Below are 22,731 nucleotides of genomic sequence, written 5' to 3'. Positions count from 1 at the left end.
TGTGTGTGTGTGTGTGTGTGTGTGTGTGTGTGTATATATGCCTCTTCTGTCTTTCTGTGTCTCCCCACTTTCATACGTGCAGTTTCCTTAGAATGCATTCAGATGCCCCTCACGCCTCTCCCCCTTGGCTAGGGGTTTAGGTGAGCAGCTGCTGTTTTTTCACAACTATGCCTCATGACCTTGAATCTCGGGCATTCTGTGTACCCAGGAGTGTGGCTTCACTGGTTGCCCAGGGAATCCCTGCCATTTTCACAGGCCAGCTGCCTGGGGGGTAGGGGGGAGGTGTGCCTAGGACACGCATGTGCTCCCCACATACCAGAGTTACATTCACTAAGCCTTCAGTCACAGCCTGTTTCCCCAGTAGTTTTGCTATAGTGGAGCCCCCTGCTTATCAGCACAGGATTCTTGAGATGCGAAGTTCTGGGAGGGGAAGACACGTTGTCCTCTCCTGACACCTTGTGTGTCTGCAGAGGATTTCGGGGAGACATAGATATTGAGTGATATCATGACAGAGCCACTAATCTCACACTGCCTGTCCTCCTGAGGTTTATGTGGTAGCCAAGGGACGTTCCCTGTCACCTGAATTAAAATGTAACAGTATTACCCGTAGCATGACGGTACTTGTGTTTTATATCTTCAAGCAAAGGTACGGAGGCTCTATGACATAGCCAATGTTCTGACCAGCCTGGCTCTGATAAAGAAAGTTCACGTCACAGAAGAGCGAGGCCGGAAACCAGCCTTCAAGTGGATCGGGCCTGTGGACTTCAGCTCCATTGGTAAGGAGATGTGGTCATTTGATAAGGACCTCCGGTATATTCATTTTCCTAATTCTACATGTAGACAGCAAAACGTTTTCACGTTCTCTGTGTCACACGGAACGTTAGGCTATTGACCTCACTTTTGGAACAGTAATTACGATCCAGAAAACATCGGTGCGGGTTGCCGCGTACACATCAGAAAGGAAGATACTGGAAGCTTAGACAATGGGTTTCTGTAACTGTTGAAGTATAACTATGCGTGAGCTTTTTATTTTTTTTCTGGAACTTTTTTCCTGAAAGCTTAAGACTAAAGGTCTAAAGTGACTCTTCTGAACCTGGGTTATTTCTACATAGGCAAAACAAACCATCGTTCCACAGGGAAATCTCAAATAAGATTAAAAAGCTGCAATCAATGACTCAAAGCTAGCATGACATAAGGCAGATAGCTTCTAAGTCTAGTGGGGACATAGTGACTACCTTTTGAGTAATTTCGTTAAAAGGTTAAATACACCATGATTCTGCTAAACCACCATCACAGATATTAACCTTGCGATTATTTCACAATTAACATCTGGGCGGTTGGGGGCTGGGTATTCTGTGAAAGGAACTTTCCGTGTAGCTCTGCTGCCTGGGCACAAGCCTTTAAGATAATTATTTTAAATATATTTTAAATTGCCCGTTCAATGGTGGTGTTGGTGGCATAAATTTATAAGTAGGACTTATAAAGATACAGCTCTCTGCTTCCCTGATAACATTAGGATATAGATTTTTCTTTAAAAAAAAAACAAAAAAACACTCGTGGATTCCATATTTGTAAATCCACATGCCACTAAAACTTATCACTTGAAAATGGGTGTTCGAGGCATGTAGTCATTTGGATATATACAAAACAGCAACAACAACAACAACAACAAAAAAGGGAAGCAAAAGTGGGTTTTCCAGTGGACTCATTCCTAGATGTGGTTGTGCAAGGGTTCTTGTTTCAGTGTCACAGTCTTTAGTGTCGTGTGCTTTCATGCCTGCACTTTGGTCAGTGACTCTGCTACCTAAAATGGCCCTTGAGAGGGACATCAGCAAGATGGCTGGTTATAGACAGACTCCAGTTGTGCTTCCTCCCTCAGCAAAGAATCAAAACAAGGAGAGCGGAGCCAGTGACCTCCCTGAAATGCAGTGGGGTCAGATGTGGAGCAGAGCTCAGAGGGACGTGAAAATAGACTTGGAAAGGTGCGAGCTAACATACGCAGCACAGCGTCTGCAGCCAGTCTCCTAACCAACCTTGAATCGAGGGCAGTGGGCCCCACCCTTCCTAATGCTGCAGCCCTTTAATAACTGTGCCTCACTTCGTGGCGATCTCTAACCATAAAGTGATTTTCATTGCTACTTCATAACTATAACTTTGCTACTGTTACGAATCATAAGATAGATGTCTGAAATGCGGGATTTTTTTTTTCCTTGTCACAAACTGACCCGCAGGGGTCGCGACCCACAAGTTGTGAACTGCTGATCAAGGGAGAATGAACGTAAGGACCCAGCAGTCTGCACTCACTAGATACCTCAAACGTGTTAGAAAAGCCTGCAGCCCACACAGGTCAAGGAAAAGAGCCCACCATCTCGAAATTCAGGTCACACAGCCAGGTTGTTGTCAGCCAGCTCGGCCTTGTGAACCAACCTTCCATCCCTGGAAGTTCCCTGAGCAACCCACCCTGAATAGCTCAGTTTACAGAGCTCCCCCTGTAACAGGTAGCTGGCTCTTCCTAACTTCCTGTTGCCCTCAAACCACCTGACCATTCATATTGGCCCACCCCAGCTACAGGAAGCATCCCAGCAACCAGCTAGTGGCTGAGGCCCGCAGTGGCATGGTGACAGTAAGTCCCTGGGAAGCTCGACCCACAGAGGCCCTGCTGGGAAGTGTGACCCACTCCTCCGTACCCTTAAAAGCAGCCACCCTTCCATTGAGACTTCTAGAAACCAGTTCTGTGACCTTGCTCATTCTCCTCTGGACAAAGTCTGTTCTCAGTTTCCTCCCAAAAAAGCTCTAAGAAGCAGACTGGACCCCCACCTACCCATTTTCAGACCAGGAACCTGACAGAGTTATATTAGCTTCCAGAGGGCCTGTGAATTTATCCCTGCAGCCCTCAGGCATACACAGAAGCCCTGACAAGTTCCACTTGTTTGCAGTGCTCAAATATTAGCAGGCACTTTGCTCCTAAGCATGCTCTCCTGCACTCAGTCAGACCCTCGGGGACAGCATGACCTCTGTCACGGAACAGACGGGCACCGCACACCCAGATCTACTGCAGAGCTGCCAGCAAACACGCTCCCCCCCCCCCAAGATAGCCACTTGTCAGCTGGCAGAGTTAGTTCTGCATGCTCGGCAGCGTGAACCTCCAAGACACCCACATATGTTGCAGATGTTGATTACCACTGAAGAAGTTGCATGACTAAAACATCTGCCCGGAGCCTACGCTAAACAGCCTGCCACTGCACAGATTGCCAGGAAAAAGCCCGACTGTAGAAACCACCCTGTAAAACTGGTAGTCAGTGGTTCTGCCAGCTGGATAGACATCCAAGCCAACACACGAGAGAAACATTTTTAAGATGTAATGGAACCACATAGGAAATTCAGCAACGGACTCCACAAAGAAAAGGAACTTAATTACCTGACAGAATTCAAAAGTATAATTTCAAGAAGTTTAATGAGCCGTGAAAGCGTATGAACGATTCGGTGGAATTAGGAAACTAGGTTATCATGTGTATAAGAAACTTAGCAAGGAGCAGGAGATCAAGTAAAAACCAAAGGGAAATCTTCGAGCCAAATAATAATTTAAAAAATTACACAGAAAGAATTTCCGAACTTGACATCCTTTGAGCAGGACAGGTTAAAAACAAAGGAAAATGAAGAAAAAGAAAAAAACTTCATGCTTTTGAGACTTACTCAACCAGAAGTCAGCAAGCATTCAGATGGTGGCATTTGGAAGGGAAGGGTGGGGCCTGGGAATCTGACTCTGGTGTAGAAAGTGCCTTAAAGTGGCATTAGGAAGGGAAGGGCGGGGCCTGGGCGGGGCCTGGGAATCTGACTCTGGTGTAGAAAGTGCCATAAAGTTAACAAATCTTGAGGCTGATAGAGAAATCCAATCTCAAAAAGCACTCAGGCACACGCATAAAATCTAAGAGACCGGACCACAGAAACGCCTCTCAGGGATGTTATCATCAGAGCCGAACGCACAGGTGTCAAGTGGCATTCCCATTGGACCAGCCCACCTCTCAACCAGAGTCAGAGAGTGGATAAGAACGCTTGTCTGTGAACGCATGTCTGTGAGAGCCAGTGAGGGTACCCACACCTCCATAGCAAACACCTTTAACCCAGCTCCAAGGGACCCATACGGTGCCTCTGGCAACCGGGCTCACGGGCACCCTCACCTACGTGAACGCCAATGACTGATCTCATACATAATTCTCATACCGCACTGAGCGCTTTGGGGAGCCCTTCCAGCCCCCCACCCCCTCCCCAGAGTTCTGTCTCCTGGTTTGTCTTCTTCAGGATTCTGCCTTGTGAACTCAGGCTGCCATAACGCTTTAGTTCTTCCAGCTGCGCCCTCGGCTGGGTGAAGCTCTCAGGTTCCTTCACCCCAACCCAGAAACATCCTCCAGGCAGTTCGACCAGGGCAGTCAAAGCTCGCCTAATTTTATTTCTGCTTTAAGGAGTCGTCGTCGTCTTCCCAGATCCTGAGAGCCACGGGTGTGTCCATTTCTGCTCCGAATTTTATTTGATTCAGGAGAGCCGGCAAATATGGTCCCCAAAGAAGACTGGCTTGACCTATTCTTTTGTTCATTTTATGATTTTTTTTTTTTTTTTTATAAAAGGAACATATATTCGGGCTTTTGTTACGGGAAAGTGAAAACCGTAAAGCTTTTTTTTTTCACTCAGTTTCAAAGCTGCATGAGGTGGAAGTGCATTTTCTGGACTTTTCGGCGGGTTAAATCAGATTTATAATTAAAATAGGTACGCTTTGAGCTTTATAAGAAATAAACAGCCAAGGCGGGAGTGGCTGCCCAGGTTCAGAACTTTCCAACTTGACTTCACGCTTGCACCCTGAAGCATAAAATGATCTCCATCCGCAGCCTTCAGCCCTGAGGGACTGCTGACCTTATTCCTTTGGTCACTTGGTAACCAGGCCTCTACGTGCGTAAGAAAGAAATGAAAAAGGCCGGGGAGGGAATTCAGATTCATTTCTGCATTGCCCTGGATCTTCAGCAAGAGGGGCTGATTCATCTTGAAAGTGAATCTCAAAACACGCGTGTGGAGCCGAACACAGTTGGGTTTCCTTTGCTGTTGGACCCTAACCGAGCATTAAAATGCTAGGGCCTGTTCTAATTCGGGTTGAAGAACATCTTGCCCCACTTTGATTGCCGTTAGAATAATTTTAGGATACATATGGATTCACTCTTGTTTCATAGTTAGCTACTTTTCTTTTTCCAGTGCATGGAAAGGAATTAAGATTTGAGATAGCTCATTAACTTTTCTTTAAATAGGGTAACTCCATTTCAATTTTAAGTTCAAAACCATCTCTCTTTTTTAGTTTACTTATTTGTGTTTTATATGCAATGATGTTTTGCCCACATGAATGTTTGTATGAGGGTTTCAGATCCCCTGAAACTAGAGTTAGAGGCAGTTGTGAGCTGCCACGTGGGGACGGAACCTGAGTTCTCTGGAAAAGCAGCCAGTGCCCCTAACCACTGAGCCATCTCTCCAGCCCCCTGGAAGCATCCCTTAAAGAGATGACCCAAGGTCATCTGTCTCCATCCATCCATGCCATCACTCCAGTTCTCTGTCTCCCCCTCTAGATGAAGAACTGTTGGACGTCTCTGCGTCCGTCTTACCGGAATTGAAGAAGGAAGCATACGGCCAGATCCGAGTATGTGCTAAAGAGAGGCTGGCGCAGTATGGTTCCTTTAACACGGTTCAGACCTCTGAGAAGATACAGAGAAAAGTGAGCTCGGAGCCCAGCAGCCCACAGGGAGGAAGACAAGGTATCTGCCCTCGGTTAGCCCTTGGAGTCCGTTGGTTGCCACGGAGGAGTAGCCTTGGCGATATGCAGGCATTTTCAAATTATCTCTCTAGACCCATGCCATTTTTTTTTTCCCAACTGCCAACTTTTCACTTGCCTGAAGTCAAACAGTTATTGGCTGCAAAAGACACGCTGACTTCACAGTGTGTGAGCATAGCCCCACGCCTGAAATTGATCCAGTCAGCCTTGATCAATTGGTTTGCTATGCTTCGCCTCCTTGATATGTCCCAGATGCTTATGACTTGGGAAACAAGACGTGGTTTTGCTTTCTTGCTTCTTCTTAATGAGACCTGGAATCGCCATCAACCGCTGACTTCTGGAAATTGCCCTTTTTGAAACAAAACCCAAACAGATTTGAAGTAGCCTTCACAATCCCCGCGCTGTGAGGAATGGTCTCTGTTGTGTGTCTCCGTGCACGGAAGGCTCCCTCTGTATTTGCTAAACTTCACATTCCCTTCCAGGGTCAGCCTATTCCCTGGAGATTGGAAGTCTGGCGGCCATCTACAGACAGAAAGTAGAAGATAATTCGCAGTAAGTAGTCTTCGAGAACCCAGAGCGTGCTCTCTCCTATTTTCCTAGTGTTAATTTTGGCCATACTGAAATCGCTCCATCACAAAATGGGTTGTTTTTTTTAAGCCACTCTTTTTATGAAGGAGTGACACATCTTTCCCTGTGTGCCAACCCTGAAGTAATAGGACACAGATGCCTAGAAATTGCCCCCTAAGCTACCATAGCTTAAAGGAAGCAAAATGGAAGAGACCAACATGCTGAGAAGAGCTCCCGTGTACTAACCTTACTTTCTCCTGATCAGAGCTCGGTTATCTAATAAACACTGGGTGTTTTCCAGAAACCTTCATGTTTATTACCCTCTATACCAGCAGCCTTTTCAGAGGCTGAGATATTTATCCTCATTAAAGAGGGGAGAAACGAGAATCCAGAGATGTTGAATAAGTGGTCCGAGTTCATACAGCTCGCCCGTGGCAGCTGATTGAAACCCCTGAGTTAAATGTGCAATGTGATTTTGAAGGTATTGTAGACAGTGCAGTAAAGAAGGGATGGGAGAGTGTGAACAGCAGGCGTGGGGAGAAACAGACCATGCAGCAGGGCTGAGGAGAGACACAGAATACTAATTAGTGTAGCTGCCATTTGCCTAGACAGGATAGTTAAATGAAATATCATTAGAAGCATTTCGGGGGTGAGAGGGCATCGTGAAGATAAAGGCTGTTACTGCCACGTCCGATGACCCAGGTTCAGTCCCTGGTTCCCAACAGTTGCCCTCTGGCCATCACACGCGGGCTGTGGTACCTGCATTCACACACGTGTGTAAAAATAATTTTAAAAGCCTCTCAACCAAATATAAAGTGGAAGCGTTTGAGTAAAGGTCCACTTGGCAAAAAATGTTGAAATTCAAGAGGGTTTGGATCCACCAGACACACCGTAGGAACTAAAGTAGGTTCGGTGAAGAAGATCTTCCTGGCTGAGGTTATTAGGGTGGCAAGCAGACACGGTCTCCCAACGGTCAGGTCGCAGAACAAGGAGTGTGTGCTGGTTCCCATCTGCTGAGGTGCGGATCGGAGCCCTGCCGGCTGAATACGGAAAGACAGCGGACAGTGTAAGACCATGACTTAGTCGTCAGAGGCATCCGAAGGCATCCGGGGTCGGGTCGCAGTGAGCTTCCTGGTGGAGAGGGAGGGGTTGACATAGCTGGCGAACACGTGAGTGGTTGATGAACTCGCTGCAGCCTGGTGACTTTCAGAGCTCAGTTCCTTGCCTAGGGAGACCACAGTTGGAGAGAACGACTTCTTTGCAAAGCTGACCCTGGGTAAAGTGTGTCTGATCTGTGGCAGCCAACAGAAGTCCACATCCTCTGCTTACCAGAGGTTAATCTAGTTCAACACATGAACCAGGCCCATTAACATATTGAATATGTGTGTGTGTGTGTGGGGGGGTTATGAATAGAAGGCCCAAAGAACTTAAAATGGGGCTTAATTTTGAATAAGGACTGCCTAAACATACTTTAGTAATACTGAGCAAACTCAGAGAAGATTAACAAAGTTCCAAGCTGGTAGCTAAGTTTACTTCCTCGTTGCCCACTCCCGGTGCCCTCTACCCATGCTCCCAGTAACTGGGAACCTGACCCTTACCCATCAATCAGACCTGCAATGACTGCAGACGAGGCTCAGCTTCACGTCTTTAAGACCTCTGAGCTTGGCTTGGGTTTTCCTCAGTAGTAAACAGGAATGAGAGTAGCTATGACTATATAGTATTTTACCCTTCTGGGCCGAATGCTTGATACGCGATAACCAATAAGTAGCTGGGGAGGAACCGGTGTCTGCAGTCACCCGAGAGCCCTAACATCTCTTGCACATTGGCACCTCATGTCATCCCTAGCCATCCAGAGTCACCCAGTCTGCCTCTGTGTGTGACAAGGGAGGACATTTGAATAGACTTGTGTCCCTTCTGGCTCGGGAAGCTGAAGATGGGGCACTGTGGCAGAGCTCAGAGACTTGATGGCATACATTGTATCTTTTTATTTCAGAGGGGAAGCCTTTGTCAGTAACAGAGCAGTGCCTCCAGCAAGCGTCTTGGACCCCGCCCTCTCCATGGACTCCGAATACTGCATCAAGCCTTTAACCCAGCCGGTATTTTCTGTTGCTCAAACAGATTTGCCCGCCTTCTCTGCACAGAATGGTCCAAGCGGACAAGTAGGTGTCCCCGTTCCTTCTGCAGCCTCCGACGCAGAGAACTTCAAGCCAGCTCTGCTCACCGGCCAGCCCCTGGTCTACGTGCCCTCCACCCCACTCTTCATGCTGTACGGGAGTGTGCAGGAGGGACTGTCCCCAGAGGAAGATGGTGGTGGCACCGATGTCCCAGCTGACCTGTCAGTGACACCCTCTGCTCAGAAGCGCCTGTGTGAGGAGAGGGATCCTCAGGAGGAGGAGGAGGAGCCCGCCATGAAAAGACAAAGTCAGGAATTTGAAGACAGCCCTTTATCCCTAGTTATGCCCAAGGTAAGGGAATGTACCTGGTGCCATCTCATTCGCTATGAGTTTAATGAAGTCACATGCCCTCAGTCAGTATAGTCTAGAATAGGACTACATTTTCATGTGTTCCTCACCTATCTCATGAAGCACCAGACTGGCTTTCCCAAAATAATATCTCCATAAAATAATACTATAAGAAAAAGGATTTTTATTTAAAAGAAAGAAGTCATGCTTATAAAGTGACACCGCCCCCGAAAAATATATAGAAGAAAAAAGCTTGCCTGTTAGTACAGAGTAGCAACCACTGTTAGTTAACATGTTTGTATATTTCTTCTCAGTCTTTTTTTTTTTTTAATGAACTATCAAAAGAAAAGAAAAAACAAACAAACAAACAAGTTTGGAAACATTATAGAAATCACTTGGGCTCTGGCAACAGTGAGGTTCCTGAGCCAGGAATGTGGATGCCTCCAGAGGGCTAGGACTGGACTGGGTCAGCTCTTTTCATGGCCAAGAGATCCTGATTCCTTAGCTCCAGAACAAAAAGAACAAAAGAGACTGAGAAACAACCAGAGTGCTTTCTTCACAGCACCTCTGGTGGGTCTGGGGGGGCCAGGCACACAGCATGGAAATTACTCTAGTAAATAAGATGATAGTCTCACTAGTTAAAAAATAATAATAATTCTACCTTTCTCTTGCCAAGATGGTTTTTTTTTTTTTTTTTTTTTTTTTTTTTTCCTGATTTTATATATAGCCCAGCACTTTGGGTTAGAAATGTAGGGTGCCTGTAAGTTGGCTAACAGTGGAGAGAGATACAGGCAGGTGGAGGCATCTCAGAGTAGCCAGAGTGGATTGTGTACATGTGTGAGATTGTCAAAGAACTAACTTAGGGGAAAGCAAATCAAATGTTTATTTATAAACTGAAGGAGGAAAACCATGCAAGACCTCATAAGCACGTGTGTCGGACACCAAGGTCCCTCTGGGCCAGCCCACATGTCTTAGAAGACCCTAAAACAGTGATTCCCAGCCTTTCAAATGTTACAACCCTTTAATACAGTTCCTCATGTTGTGGTGGAACCCCCACCCCTGGCCATAAAATTACTCTTAATTTTGCTACTTTGTAATGGTAATTTTACTACTGTTATGAATTGTTACGTAATTTTCATAGCTACAAACTGGCTCAGAGATCCCAATATAAGTCCAGGAGAGAGATGGCACCTCCAACACTCCTTACCAGTTACCAACACACAGGCTTCTCCTTCCTACTCTGAATGCCATGACCAATTGGCATTACCATAATCTATCCTGTCTGTGCTTAGGCGTCATAAGCCTACACACACACACACACACACACACACACACACACACACACACACGTTTCTCTACTGTACCTATAAATAGAATCAAAACAACTGAGCGGTTAATCCAAATGGCACACGGCTGTTCTCTTGTCTGTGTGTAGATAATTTAAGAAAACCCTTCCAAAACTGACGACTGGAGTTTTCACTTGGTTGGCTCTTCTGCCTTCTGGTTTGGTTGTCCTTAGAAACCCTCAAGTTCCACAGACCTCGCTTGTCCTGTGACCATGGGAAACGGGAGATCTCCACCCCTGGAAGAAGCCTGTGTTAAGGGTCAGCTCCCTGCTGCAGAAGAGGTTTCAGGAAAGGTCGTCCCAAACTGCTACATTGCTTCTGAATGTGGAAACCCGGCAAGAAATCCAGACGCTGAAAAGCCTTCCAACGAACACGAGATCACCAAAGACCCCTCCCTGTTGCAGTACCTGTATGTGCAGTCTCCCGCAGGTAAGGGGTCCCCGACGCCCCGATGCACTGCTTGCATCTTTGCCAGTGTCACCTGACGGGAGACGTTCCTTGATGTGTACCCGTTTCATCCCTGGCCTCCTTAAATGGAGGGTGAGACCACAGGTCTCCATTCACCAACTACAGAGAAATTAAATATGTGGGATGGATGGGGAAGGGGCATTGTTGGTTTGCCCATTACACTTTATTTGATGTAGAAACTGCATATTTAAAAGATACCTTCATTTATTGTTTGGTTGACTGACTCAAGCGAATCTGGCGCTGGCTCAGCATGCTAGTGTGAGAGTGTCGGTGACTGTACATAGCCCGGCACTAAAAACAAGGGCCCCTGCCTCACAGTGGAGGATGAGGACACAGCATTCAAAGCATTCCTCTCATGTCCCTGCGTGTCCACATCCACACATGAGTACACACAGCCACAGAGAAAAAGTAAAATAAAAAGAGTCGGCCACAAGACCCCACATGTGGCCAGGTGGTGGTGGCATACTCTAATCCCAGCACTTGGGAGGCAGAGGCAGGCGGACCTCTGAGTTTGAGGCCAGCGTGACCTAGGGTTTTATTGCTGTGACGAGACCATATACCATATAACCATGACAACTCTTATTTAAAAACAAAACATGCTGGGCATGGTGGCGCACGCCTTTAATCCCAGCACCCAGGAGGCAGAGGCAGGCAGATTTCTGAGTTCGAGGCCAGCCTGGTCTACAAAATGAGTTCCAGGACAGCCAGGGCTACACAGGAAACCCTGTCTTGAAAAAACAAACAACAACAACAAAAATTTAATTTGGGGCTGGCTTCCAGTTTCAGAGGTTTAGTCCCTTAGCATGTCAGGAAACCTAGTAGCAGTGAGCGGGCAGCAGGAATCTATGTTATTCTAGGCACAGCTTGAGCATAGGAGACCTGGAAGCCGGGTGATAGATACACTCCTTCCAACAAGGCCACACCTAATGGTGCCACACCCTGTGGAAAACTCTTTGTGGGCCAAACCTGTTCAAACTGCCACACTGGTCTACAAAGTGAGTCCCAGGGCTACACAGGGAAACCCTGACTCAAAGACCCTTCAGGGAAATGCTGATCGTGCAGTGTTGTCGCCTGTGTGATGTAGCCGTCCCGCCAGCTGCAGGGACCGAGGGAGAAGATGCCCTCCTTCTATCACTGACGCATCACGGACTCCACTGGAGCCATGAGAGATGTGACCATGGGTGGAATCCTGTATTGTGTTTTTTCACTCTGTTCTCCTTCTCTTTCAGGGGTAAATGGTTTTAACATGCTTTTACCAGGCGCCCAGACCCCCCACACCGTGGCACCCTCCCCGGCTCAGCTGCCATCTTTCGGTGTACCCTGCATGTTCCTACCGTCTCCAGGCCTGGGCCCCTTTCCTGTTCTCTATTCTCCAGCAATACCCGGGCCCATTTCTTCAGCCCCTGGCGCTCTCCCAAACCCCGGACCCATGAACTTCGGCTTGTCCACCCTGGCATCTGCCTCTCACCTTCTCATCAGCCCGGCAGCCATGATCAATTCAAAGTCATCCACCCTCCCCTGTGCAGACCCTCAGCTTCACTGTCAGCCCTCACTCAACCTGAGCCCGGTGATGCCAGGCTCACACGGCGTCCTCCACCCCGAGTCCCCCGGTTATGTGAGACATCCGGTATCGATGGTAAAGGCGGAGCAGGTGAGACCCGGGGTTCCATTGTTCCACAGTGGGGTGCGCCTACATACAGTTAGCTTTCCTCCCAGGCGCTTGACCGGTACAGAAAGGTATTACATCCAGTTCTACCTGGTTTTCAGTGTGAACCCAGTGTTAACCGCTCATTCCACAAAGCACTGGGCTCCAAGACACAAGTCATGCTTTCAGACAGATTTTCTCAGTGTCATCCTGCTTCTCTTTCCCAACAGCAGGGGGAGCCCTTACGGTTATAGGAGGTCTTCATCCTTGGGCTGCCTCCCTGGTGGTCATCTCTCTCGTGAGGCTAAGGAGACCATCTTGAGTCAGTTCTACACCTTCTTCTCGGCACCCACCATTTCTTAAAACATATAGCCAGAGAGCTGAGGTCACACACACTCATAAAGCACACATGCAACCGGCGCCTGCGGAATCACTCCTGCACTTGTCTGTGGGATTCTTTTTGTAGTCTCGTCAGTAAAAATCTGTTAAAAATTCCTATAACACAGTAGATGCTCACAGTCACTAATTACTCCCCCCTCCCCCCCAAAACGCCATTCTGTTTGGCCAAAACTCTTCAGTCAAGTTATTCAGAGTCTCCGGAGTTTGCTACATATTTAAATTAATCATATTCATTTTTAGACATGGCTTGGTTTTGCAGTACTGGGAATGGAACCTAGGGCCCCAGTAAGTTAGGCAAATATTCTACCACTGCTCCGTACCCCTTGCCTGAGCGTACACTTTTTGGGAGAATAATGATTTTATTGAATCTTTAAGAATTTCAGACAGTGTATTGTCCTCTTCCCGACTCCTCTCAGAGCTCCCCCCACCAAGCTGTTGTCTCTCTCAGTGTTTCTAAGCCCCCTCAGTCCAGTTTGTATTAGGCATGGGGCCTGCTCCAAAGAGTGCTCAGTATAGCTGGTGTCACATTAAAGAATGCTGCCTTTCTCTTTCCCTGCCCAGTCAGCCGCCAGCAGCAGCTCAGCTAGTACTGGGACATTGTGCTCACCACCCGTCCCTGCTGGGTTGGTTTTTGGGTTTGTTTTTTTCTTTTTTTCTTTCTTTAATTTTTTTGAAGTAAAACTGTAATTACATCATTTACTATCTTCCCTTTCCTCCCTCCAACCCTTCTCGTACACCCTCCCACACACACATTCTTAAATTCATGGCATCTATTTCTTTAATAGTTGTTACATATATGTTATATATTCCTAAGAGTGTGTGTGTGTGTGTGTGTGTGTGTGTGTGTGAGAGAGAGAGAGAGAGATATACTACTTGTGTATATAATTTTGGGGCTGACCACTTGGTGTTGGATAAGTCAGTTTGGAAGCTCTTCCTGGGAAAGACTATTGATTAGATTAAGACTCTCGATCTCTGTAGCCCCATAGAGTTCTGTGTCTAGTTTTGAGCCCGTGAGATAGCTCTTTGTCTGGCCTGAGTTTGCACACTTTGTGAATACTGTCACGGTATGAACATCTATCCCGTCAGTACAGTGCCTTTTGATTGCTAGTTACAAGCACCGATCTGGGCAGTGTAGGAGCCAGAGCATTGGCAGCATCCTTCCCCTTCTATTTTGGGACACATAATGAAGATGGATGTTAGCAGAAAGGACCACAAACACACGTTTGCTTGGCATCTCCCAAAATACCAGGATTTTCTCACGTAATCCTTCTATCCCTGTGAGGTTGATATTCACCTCTGATGGGGATGCAGAAACCGAGGGACACCAAGATGAAATAATTTGTCCAGTATCACAGAGCTCTAGACCTCTAGACCTGGGCTGCACCTGTAACACTTGTTGGCAGGCAGATTTTCTGTACCCGAGATACTCAGCATTGTGCTAAGGGTTGACTGAGTAGGGTAGCAAAGGGGACAGGCAGCTTAGTGACACCCGGCGGGAGAAGATCCCCATCTTGGAGCGCAAAACATCACCTCCCTTCTGCTTCTCCTCTGTTTAGTCCCCCGCACCAGCGACTCCCAAGAGCATCCAACGGAGACATCGGGAGACATTCTTCAAGACTCCCGGCAGCCTCAGCGATCCCGTCTTTAGAAGAAGAGAAAGGAGCCAATCCCGAAACACTAGCTCAGCCCAGAGGAGACTAGAGATCTCTAGCAGTGGGCCTGACTAGTCTGATGCTGCAGTGGGTGGAATGGCCTCAGTGCCTGACGCTCCCTGTGTCCCAGACAAATGTCCTAAGTGGAACACCGGCCACCCCAGGTTCTCAGCTTGTGTCCTTGCTCTCTTGCTCCATCCACTGGTTCTGCTAACTTCCCGATATCATGAGTCATCTATCTTCCTGGAAGTAATTATTACTAATTATGCATTTAACATCAACCACCTAGCGTCCAGCCTGTGCCTGTGGCGGTGTCGCTGTGGCATTGCCGTGTGACTGCTGTGGTTTTTCTGAAGCGGGGTTGCCTAGCACTTAACCAGGGCAAGTGTCGGCGATATGCCTCTCCACCTGCCCTGAGCAAGTCTGTAGTGGGAACTGTCTCTGCAGCCTAAATACGCTACTGCTTCCTAAGGCTCTGGGAAGCCACCTTCAGTGAGGAATCCTATGGTATTATTTATTTTTGTCCCTGAAGCGGGACTTTACTGCACAAAGTTTACAACATCATCCTAACGTATTTTTCAGGGTATGGCGACTTGAATGTTTATACTTTTGTTGTTGTTGTTGTTGTTGCTGTTATTGTGACTTGCCCTGCACTTATCCTACAGCTTATTAATAATGTGGATAAATGTATATGCATGATAAATGTCAAGACCAAAATAACTGTGAATGCTACACCTAGCCATTAATGAACTGTGCTGACCCCTCTGGAGTTGCGGGAAGGAAAACTAAAGTCTAGGTGCTCCTCCAGCAATGAGGTCTCACTGTTTAAAACAAAACAATCCTCCTGTACTCAGCTCCCTTCACTCTGTACCCCCTGTATCCTAGTTTAAATGGTCACGGTAGAGTGCCAGAGGTGCGTGCTTTCTCAAGGTCACTGTTTATAATAAGATGAATTGGGACGACAGAGCTGAACGGAGACTGTCGGAACCTGGATACGAGTTTTGGTTGAATTATGAAGCACAATGACAGGGGGAGAGACATAGAGCAGTAGGCAATTCTTTTCTTTTTCTCTTACACATTTTCCTGGTGTTTGGAGGCGAAGAGGGAGAAGGGGCATTCTGTCCATTTCTAAGGGTGTTCATTCGTGCGTTCCCTGGTCCTCCCAGAAGAAGCACAATGAGCACGGGGATTGACTTGTCCAACAAATAGTTCTGGAAAGTGCACGTGGCCCTTCCTGAGCCACATGGCTGTAGGTTTCCCATATTCTACACTGATGTCACCACATGCTTGTCTCTTCAAAGTAAACCTTTCCTTTCTACTTCCTCTTCTCTTCTTCCAGTCTGTTTCCTATTTAAACTTCTTAAGAGTTAGAGTCTTAATATAAGGCTATTTTTCCTTTGTATTTTTGTACCCTGCAAAGTACCATATAAAAGGATAAAAAAAAAATATTAATTTAAGAGACTCTGGGAGTCTGATCAGAATAGCTTTATATTAACTACAGAATACTTTGAGCCTTACTACCCCCAACACTAGCTTTGGGAAACTTGAGATAGGCAGCCTGTTTAACACATTCGCTACTTAATCAGATATTTCGTCAACACTAAGCTTATAAAGTCACAAAAAAAAAAAGAAAAAGGTATTGCTCCCTTTTTTAAAATGTTTTTTTTTTGAGTCAGGTAAAAATTGCATGGTGTCTATGACTCTGAAGCCACACTGCTGCTTCCTTGCTAGAATATGAAAGTCACCCCTTTTCAGGGTTATCACCCCTGCAGCGAGTGAGTCTGCTATGCACTGCTTGCTTTGAAGATTCCTCATTCGTAGGAATGTCCACAAAGCATTTCCACCAAGAAATCCACATTTTGATACAAACTTTTTTTCTTCTCACTCCTGGCTTAGTCTTGATTTATTTTAACCTTTTTTGCTACTCTTTCTTATTGTTATACTTAATTATTCTGTTTGTGAATTGACCATATTAACCTCAGAGAACTTAGGATTCTTGGGGGGGGGGGGCGTCAAGCAGTTCCATCCATGGAAAACAAAAGTCACTTCTGTATTCAGGTCCCACTGGGTGTGGCTTCTGGCTCTTCCGGAAGACTGGTCTTTGAAGCCTTATAGCTAGACCTGAGTGCCTGAGATGGAGACGGAGAAGCGGCGGCTTCTCATTTCGTGCAAGAAGAAATAACTGTTAAAGGAGGGCATGGGCTTTGAGTCAACACTGAGGTGGTGTGCTACCTCAAACCATGCCATCCGGGGTTTCTAAAACCCTTGCATTCTGGTACAAGAGTTGGGGGGTATAACTTATACTTGAACCTACCTGCTAAGTTTACATTGCTCAATGTAAGGTGCTATTTCTGTACGGAAGTGACTGTGATGTAAAGCTGCTTCCTGCTTATCTCGTTGCATTGTTAAGCTGACGTAAGTGTCCATCTTATTGCTGCTTGCCGCTTCGTTGTCCTGGGTTTCGGCTCTGCGCTTTCCTCGTGGCTATATTATGTATAGCCACCTACTTGGAACGCTACTACTATGTGTAAACCAATCTTTCCTTTTAGAAAAATACTAAGCTTTATAAAGTAGCAATGGAAATAAATGCATTTAGTAAGACATGTATGTTATATTACTTGTAAAACATTTTCAGTGTGTGTGTGTGTGTGTGAGAGAGAGAGAGAGAGAGAGAGAGAGATGGCATGTGGGTGGAGGTGAGGTGACAACTTGTAGGAGTTAGTTTGCCCCTCAGTTGTGGTCCCACGGATCAAATCCGTTGGTCAGGTTCAGTGTGGCAAGCATCTGCCTGCTGAGCTGTTTCACAGACCCTGGTTCTGTACTGTTTGCTGCAGTTTATTGTTGGCACTGCTAACAGCAGCTACAGCAACCACCTGGATGCTGGAGCCTTTTTACTGAGACCTTCCTGTAGTTCTCACAGGTACACACGTGCGCGCGCGCGCACACACACAGCATCTGGCTGATCTGAAAGTGCGGGGAGCGGGGAGGAGTTGGGAGCATAGAAGGCTTCTCTGCATAAGACATGCTCGCTTTTATCCACACCAAAGCCTACTAACTTGGCTTCCACCCATCTCTCCAGCCTCAGAGGATGCGGTCCACAGTGCCCAGGTGACAGCTCTGTACTGTTAGGTGGGACAGCCTGGTTCACATGGGAGCTTGACCGTGAACCTCTGTAACACCAGCAATGCATTTTCCTCAGGCCATTGCTCCTCCCCTGGTGTCTACACAAACCAGCCTCAGGCTGATGGGATCCCCTTAGACCACATCCAGTGCCCTTTCTTCTGACTAAGAAAGCCTAATCAAACTCTAACCCCTAGCCTAACATCTCCCCAGGCAATTAAGTTACCAGAACCACTTCCTGCTTCAGGAAGAGCTGGAAGGAAGAGAGAGGCGGACTCCTGTCCAGACAGGGGTGTATAATTCAGATACTTTTCACTACATCTATTTCTAATTCTGTTTCCTCAAGTTTTCACAACCTAGAGAGTGAGGGGACTCAATAGTTCTGTTCCTGGGTTTTTTTGTTTGGTTGGTTTTGGTTTTGGTTTTTTCCAGACACGGTTTCTCTGTGTAGCTCTGGCTGTCCTGGAACTCGGTAGACCAGGCTGGCCTTGAACTCAGAAATTCGCCTGCCTCTGCCTCCCAAGTGCTGGGATTAAAGGTGTCCCCGCCGCCACCACCACCCAGCTTTCCTCTTTGTTCTTTTGGGGTTTTTTGTTTGTTTTGCAAAATCTCCAACATGCTGCAGAGCCCAGCACCTTTGAAATACAGCATTTGTTGTAACTGATGCTGCCGCCACCTTAATATCCTGTTTCAATATCCTTCCGCTGTTCAGGATATCCACACCTAGATGACCTCAGAAGTACTTAATGTTTCCCATGGAACAGAGTAGTTCTGGTGGTTGACTTGTTTGGGTGTTAAAGTGGGACTGATTCTGTGTCTTTGCTGGCCTGAAGGCTTCCAGATTTGAGAAACCATCCCACAAACTAAATTGCTTTCCATCCTCCCACATCTAAGTCCATTGTTATGTGTTGGCCCAGCGGTAACTTTTCATTCTAATGGCTCTTGGAAACAAGGGCTCTAAAGAGCCAGGATGTTGATGGCTGAAGAAAAAATGGGAAGCACTGATAAAATTAAGCAGTTTGTTAGAGAGGAGCTATACTCATGTGTGCCTGTATAAATGTGTGGGGGCAGAGGTCATCTGGTCACCTACATTATTGTTTCGGGGATCTCAGCCCCCACGATCCGCCTGTCTCTGCCATCCTCTACCCCAGCTCTGGAGCTGCAGATGTACACTGCCATCCGCAGCTTTTATGTGGGTGCCGGGGATTTGAACTCAGGCCTTTTTGCTTGCACACCCAACACTCTACCCACAGAGCCATATCCCTAGCCTTGCAGTTCACACTTCACTACAGAATTATAGGCTGAAATTAGTAAGTATATTTAACTTAAAATATGAAAACATTCTCACAGCGTTTCATGAAAAGCTTCTCTGAGAAGCAATGAATTAATCCCCTCAAGCCCTCTAAAACTAACTTAGCCCTTAGCTTCCTAGGGACAGAAGCCGTACATGACATATTTATGCTGTGTGATTGTCTCAAAGGCACAATTCCAAAACAGTGGGCTAAAAGGGATCATAAGAAAATAGAAGAAATAATGACAGTGATAATAAAACTTTAGAGTTATTTCATTGCATGGCTTCTGTAACATGACATTTACCTAAAATCACATCACGTAGTGTTTTCACTTTATTTCAGAAGAATGGGCTACATAGTGTGCCCAATGCATATAAAATGGATCTGGTCCTGCCGGTCCCGCCTGTATCTTGTCCTATCCTGGACAGCTCTCTGACTCACTGGCACGAGTTTTCCAGTCCGTGACTGCTTCTAACTTGCCTTGCCAGTCGTGCGTGGTGCCCGCTACTGACTGCCAGCTCATGTCTTCTCCTCCTTCTAGTTCTTAGCCCAGGGACGGAAAACCTGACAGCTACATTTCTGAGACTCCAGTGCTGCTGGGTACTTGATGTGGCTTTGACAGATCCAGTCATGTAAGACTGGTAGGCAGATGGGACACTGGGGCTGCCCCTCTTACGGTAGAAGCAGCCCGTGCCACCGGGATGCCTTTGAACAAAAAAAAAAAAAAAAAGGAAAGTAATTGATCGATGATGATGATACACATCTTCTATAGTGATCTGTGGGCAAAACGGCAAAATTGTGCTTACTTCGGTTACTGAAGGTTAATGTAGCTTATTGTAACTGAAGTTTGAACCATGCTCATGAAGAATTAATGGTGTCTATGCCATGATCTGGGCGTGCCTGCATATCACAAACGCTGTGACTGGAATTAATGTTATATTTTATTTTATTTTAAAGATTTATTTTACTTTATATGAATTCACTGTAGCTGTCCAGACACACCAGAAGAGGGCATCAGATCCCACTACAGACGGTTGTGAGCCACCATGTGGTTGCTGGGAATTGAACTCAGCACTCAGGGCCCTCTGGAAGAGCAGTCAGTGCTCTTAACCACTGAGCCATCTCTCAAGCCCTAATTGTATTTGAAACCTGCATGTCATTAGAAGACGTTGTTATATGAGGATCTTGGTCAGTACAATCCTTACTCTACACTCTTCACCACTGCAGAAGCAACTGAGAGACGGAGTGACAGGCGTTTTAAAAAGTAACTTAAACAAACGGGATCCTAGAGCAACACTTGAAGGCTGGAGGCAGGAGGAGCCAGATCTTTTCCAGTGATTCCTTCAGGCTCCCTGTGATCCGTTTCCCTCACAGGCTGCAGCAGTTACAGCCCAACACAAGCCAAGTTCCACCAGAGGAAAAAAAAAATGCAACTGTTTGGAACTTCTTTCCACTCCGGGTTTCTTAGGAAGTCTCTCCTCCGTTCTCATAAATACAGACTGGCATGATGCTGCCTACGCCCCGGACTCGCTTCCCAGCCCTTCCTGCCCTTGGGGGTTGGCAGTGAGGTGGTGTGGAGTCTGTGACACAGACTCAGGGAGCAGGCGAGCTATGCCAGAGCAAGCAGTTCTGAACACTCCTGCAAACTCCTTTAATACACTCCACCTGCTCGCCCATTGGTCCCAAGAAAGCATCTCTTCTAAACAGCGGTTCCCAATTGGCTAGCGTTGTCTGTACCAGCAATCCTTGCTCTCTCAGACTGTCCTCAATTAGGTCCTCCTGCAGGAGATGCTTTTGCGGGCGCGTGGCCCCGGGGATTCACATAGAGGTGACCCACCGTTCCTGCTAAGCATAAATATAGGTCCCCTCTTTCACAGTGCTTGGATGGAGAGCTACAGGTGGTTAATGACAACTGAGAGAGAGGGAGAGAGAATCAATCTTCTAATTGTGTATCCAATGCCAAGCGGTCCGCCCTGAAATACACGTATAAGCAATGCTAAGTTGTTGTATCTATATATTACAGTGTTACGTAACAGTAGTAAAAGAAAAGGGGGCATGGGTTTGAGAGGGAGAGAGTGAGGGGGTCTGGGAGGCATTGGAGAAGAAGGAGAAATGTTGGAGATATATTCTAATTAAAAATACAATGAAATTAAAATACATCTAGTTTTCTTCGTAGTTCATGTGTTCACACCTTGATGCCAAGAGCCACACCATTGGCACAAGGTGCCATCTTTGGAAGGTATGACCTAGGGGAGAGCTCCTTGTGTCACTGTAGGAATAAGCCCCTGGCTACCACTTCTCTCCCCGTGCTCCGTAGCTAGCATTTTGACCTTTCATCTCAACATATCCCCACCATTTCCATCTGTTGCCCCTACCAAAAGTGACCCAATGTAGGTGATGTGCCTTTGAATCTGTAAAACTGTAAGTTTAATAAACTTTTGCAACTCTAAGTTAGCTACCCCCAGTATTTTACCACAGTAATGAATAGCCAACTAAAACAACACTCACCTTGGACCCGTTAGGTCTAGACAAAGTTATCTTTTCTATTAAATAAAACCATTCATGGGAAAGAAGCATATTGGCTCTATAAAGGGACACGGGTCCCAGAGCAAACCTCAGGCTTAGTGAAAATGGAAAATGCATCCAGGCAGTGGTGGCACACGCCTTTAATCCCAGAGCTCAGGAGGCAGAGGCTGGTGGATCACTGAGTTCAAGGCCAGCTAGCTCTACAAAGTGTGTTCCAGGACAGCCAAGGTTACACAGAGAAATTTAGAAAAGCCGAAAACCAAACCAAACCAAACCAAACCAAACCAAACAAACAAAAGTCAAAAAAAGAAATTTCAGAAACCTGAGGCTGGCTGGCAACAGGAATGTCCCTTTCTCCCCTCCCTTTCCTGAAGTAACAGGACATCAAACCACAAGGAAGGATAGACAGGCTATTGGTCTCTGTGGTGGCTTGAATATGCTTGGCCCAGGGAGTGGCACTATTTGGAGGTGTGGCCTCGTTGGAGTAGGTGCATCACTATGGATGTGAGCTTTAAGACCCTCCTCCTAGCTGCCTGGAAGCTCGTCTTCTAGGGGCCTTCAGATAAAGATGTAGAACTCTCAGCTCCTCCTGCGCCATGCCTGCCTGGATGCTGCCATGCTCCCACCTTGATGATAATGGACTGAATCTCTGAACCTGTAAACCAGCCCCAATTAAATGTTGTCCTTGTAAGAGTTGCCCTGCTCATGGTGCCTCTTGACAGCTATAAAACCCTTGCCATTAACCAAGACATGTATTCTCTTATTCTCTGGTCCCTGCTATCCCTTTTGACCTCACTGAATTCCTGGATAGCATGACCAACTCTGTGGAATACCCTTAGGCCTTCTTCCTCCAGACTCTGGACATCCCCTGGCTTTTGTCTCCCAGTCACCTTCACCTACACTGGCATCCCCCTAAGAGAACTACTGCGTTACACACAGCCCAGGGGCCCAAGGCTTGGGAATCTGCCTCTGGTTTTTTTTTTCAGCCACAAAAATAATTTTAGATAACCAGACTCACGATCCCAGGTCCTGCCAAGGCTGCCCCTTGGAGCTCCCGTCAGTAAAGCCTCAACTGGGGATGCAGACACAGTTGGCATTTTCCCCCTACGAGGCTATCAATGATTCAATCGTTTTGAGAGCACGCATCTCAGAAGCACATGCAAGCTAATATCTAAAGACGTTTATTTGTGAACCCATGAGAACAAAATTGAAAGTTTCGACGACCTAGATAAATTGGATCTGTTCGCCTGACGCACTACTACTGAATAAAGATATCTAGGTCTAGGCACGACAACGTGCATACCTCAGAAGATAGCGGTGAGGGTGAGTGGGAACGGAAATGATACAAAGATTTGATTTTACAATATTTCAAATGTAAAGTGCTTTTGCAGCAAATACACACACACACACACACACACACACACACCACACACACACACACACACACA

The 22,731-nt window shown here is 46.6% G+C and overlaps 1 protein-coding gene across 1 annotated transcript in view; it reads left to right on the top strand.

Annotated features, from left to right (window-relative positions):
- Nucleotides 1-16,957, top strand: part of E2f7 (E2F transcription factor 7) — a 35,845-nt gene extending 18,888 nt beyond the window's left edge. The window contains exons 7-13 of the mRNA XM_021204869.2: nucleotides 642-776; nucleotides 5,604-5,789; nucleotides 6,289-6,358; nucleotides 8,367-8,838; nucleotides 10,355-10,610; nucleotides 11,879-12,300; nucleotides 14,250-16,957. Coding sequence (XP_021060528.1) covers nucleotides 642-776; nucleotides 5,604-5,789; nucleotides 6,289-6,358; nucleotides 8,367-8,838; nucleotides 10,355-10,610; nucleotides 11,879-12,300; nucleotides 14,250-14,420 — 1,712 coding nt within the window. The 3' untranslated portion in view covers nucleotides 14,421-16,957. The remainder of the gene's footprint in view (nucleotides 1-641; nucleotides 777-5,603; nucleotides 5,790-6,288; nucleotides 6,359-8,366; nucleotides 8,839-10,354; nucleotides 10,611-11,878; nucleotides 12,301-14,249) is intronic.
- The last annotated feature ends 5,774 nt before the right edge of the window (nucleotides 16,958-22,731 follow it).

Source organism: Mus pahari, chromosome 9 (assembly GCF_900095145.1).
Source record: "Mus pahari chromosome 9, PAHARI_EIJ_v1.1, whole genome shotgun sequence".
NCBI lineage: Eukaryota > Metazoa > Chordata > Mammalia > Rodentia > Muridae > Mus > Mus pahari.
Note: the sequence above shows the minus strand (reverse complement) of the source record. Positions and strands in the feature narration are given on the sequence as shown.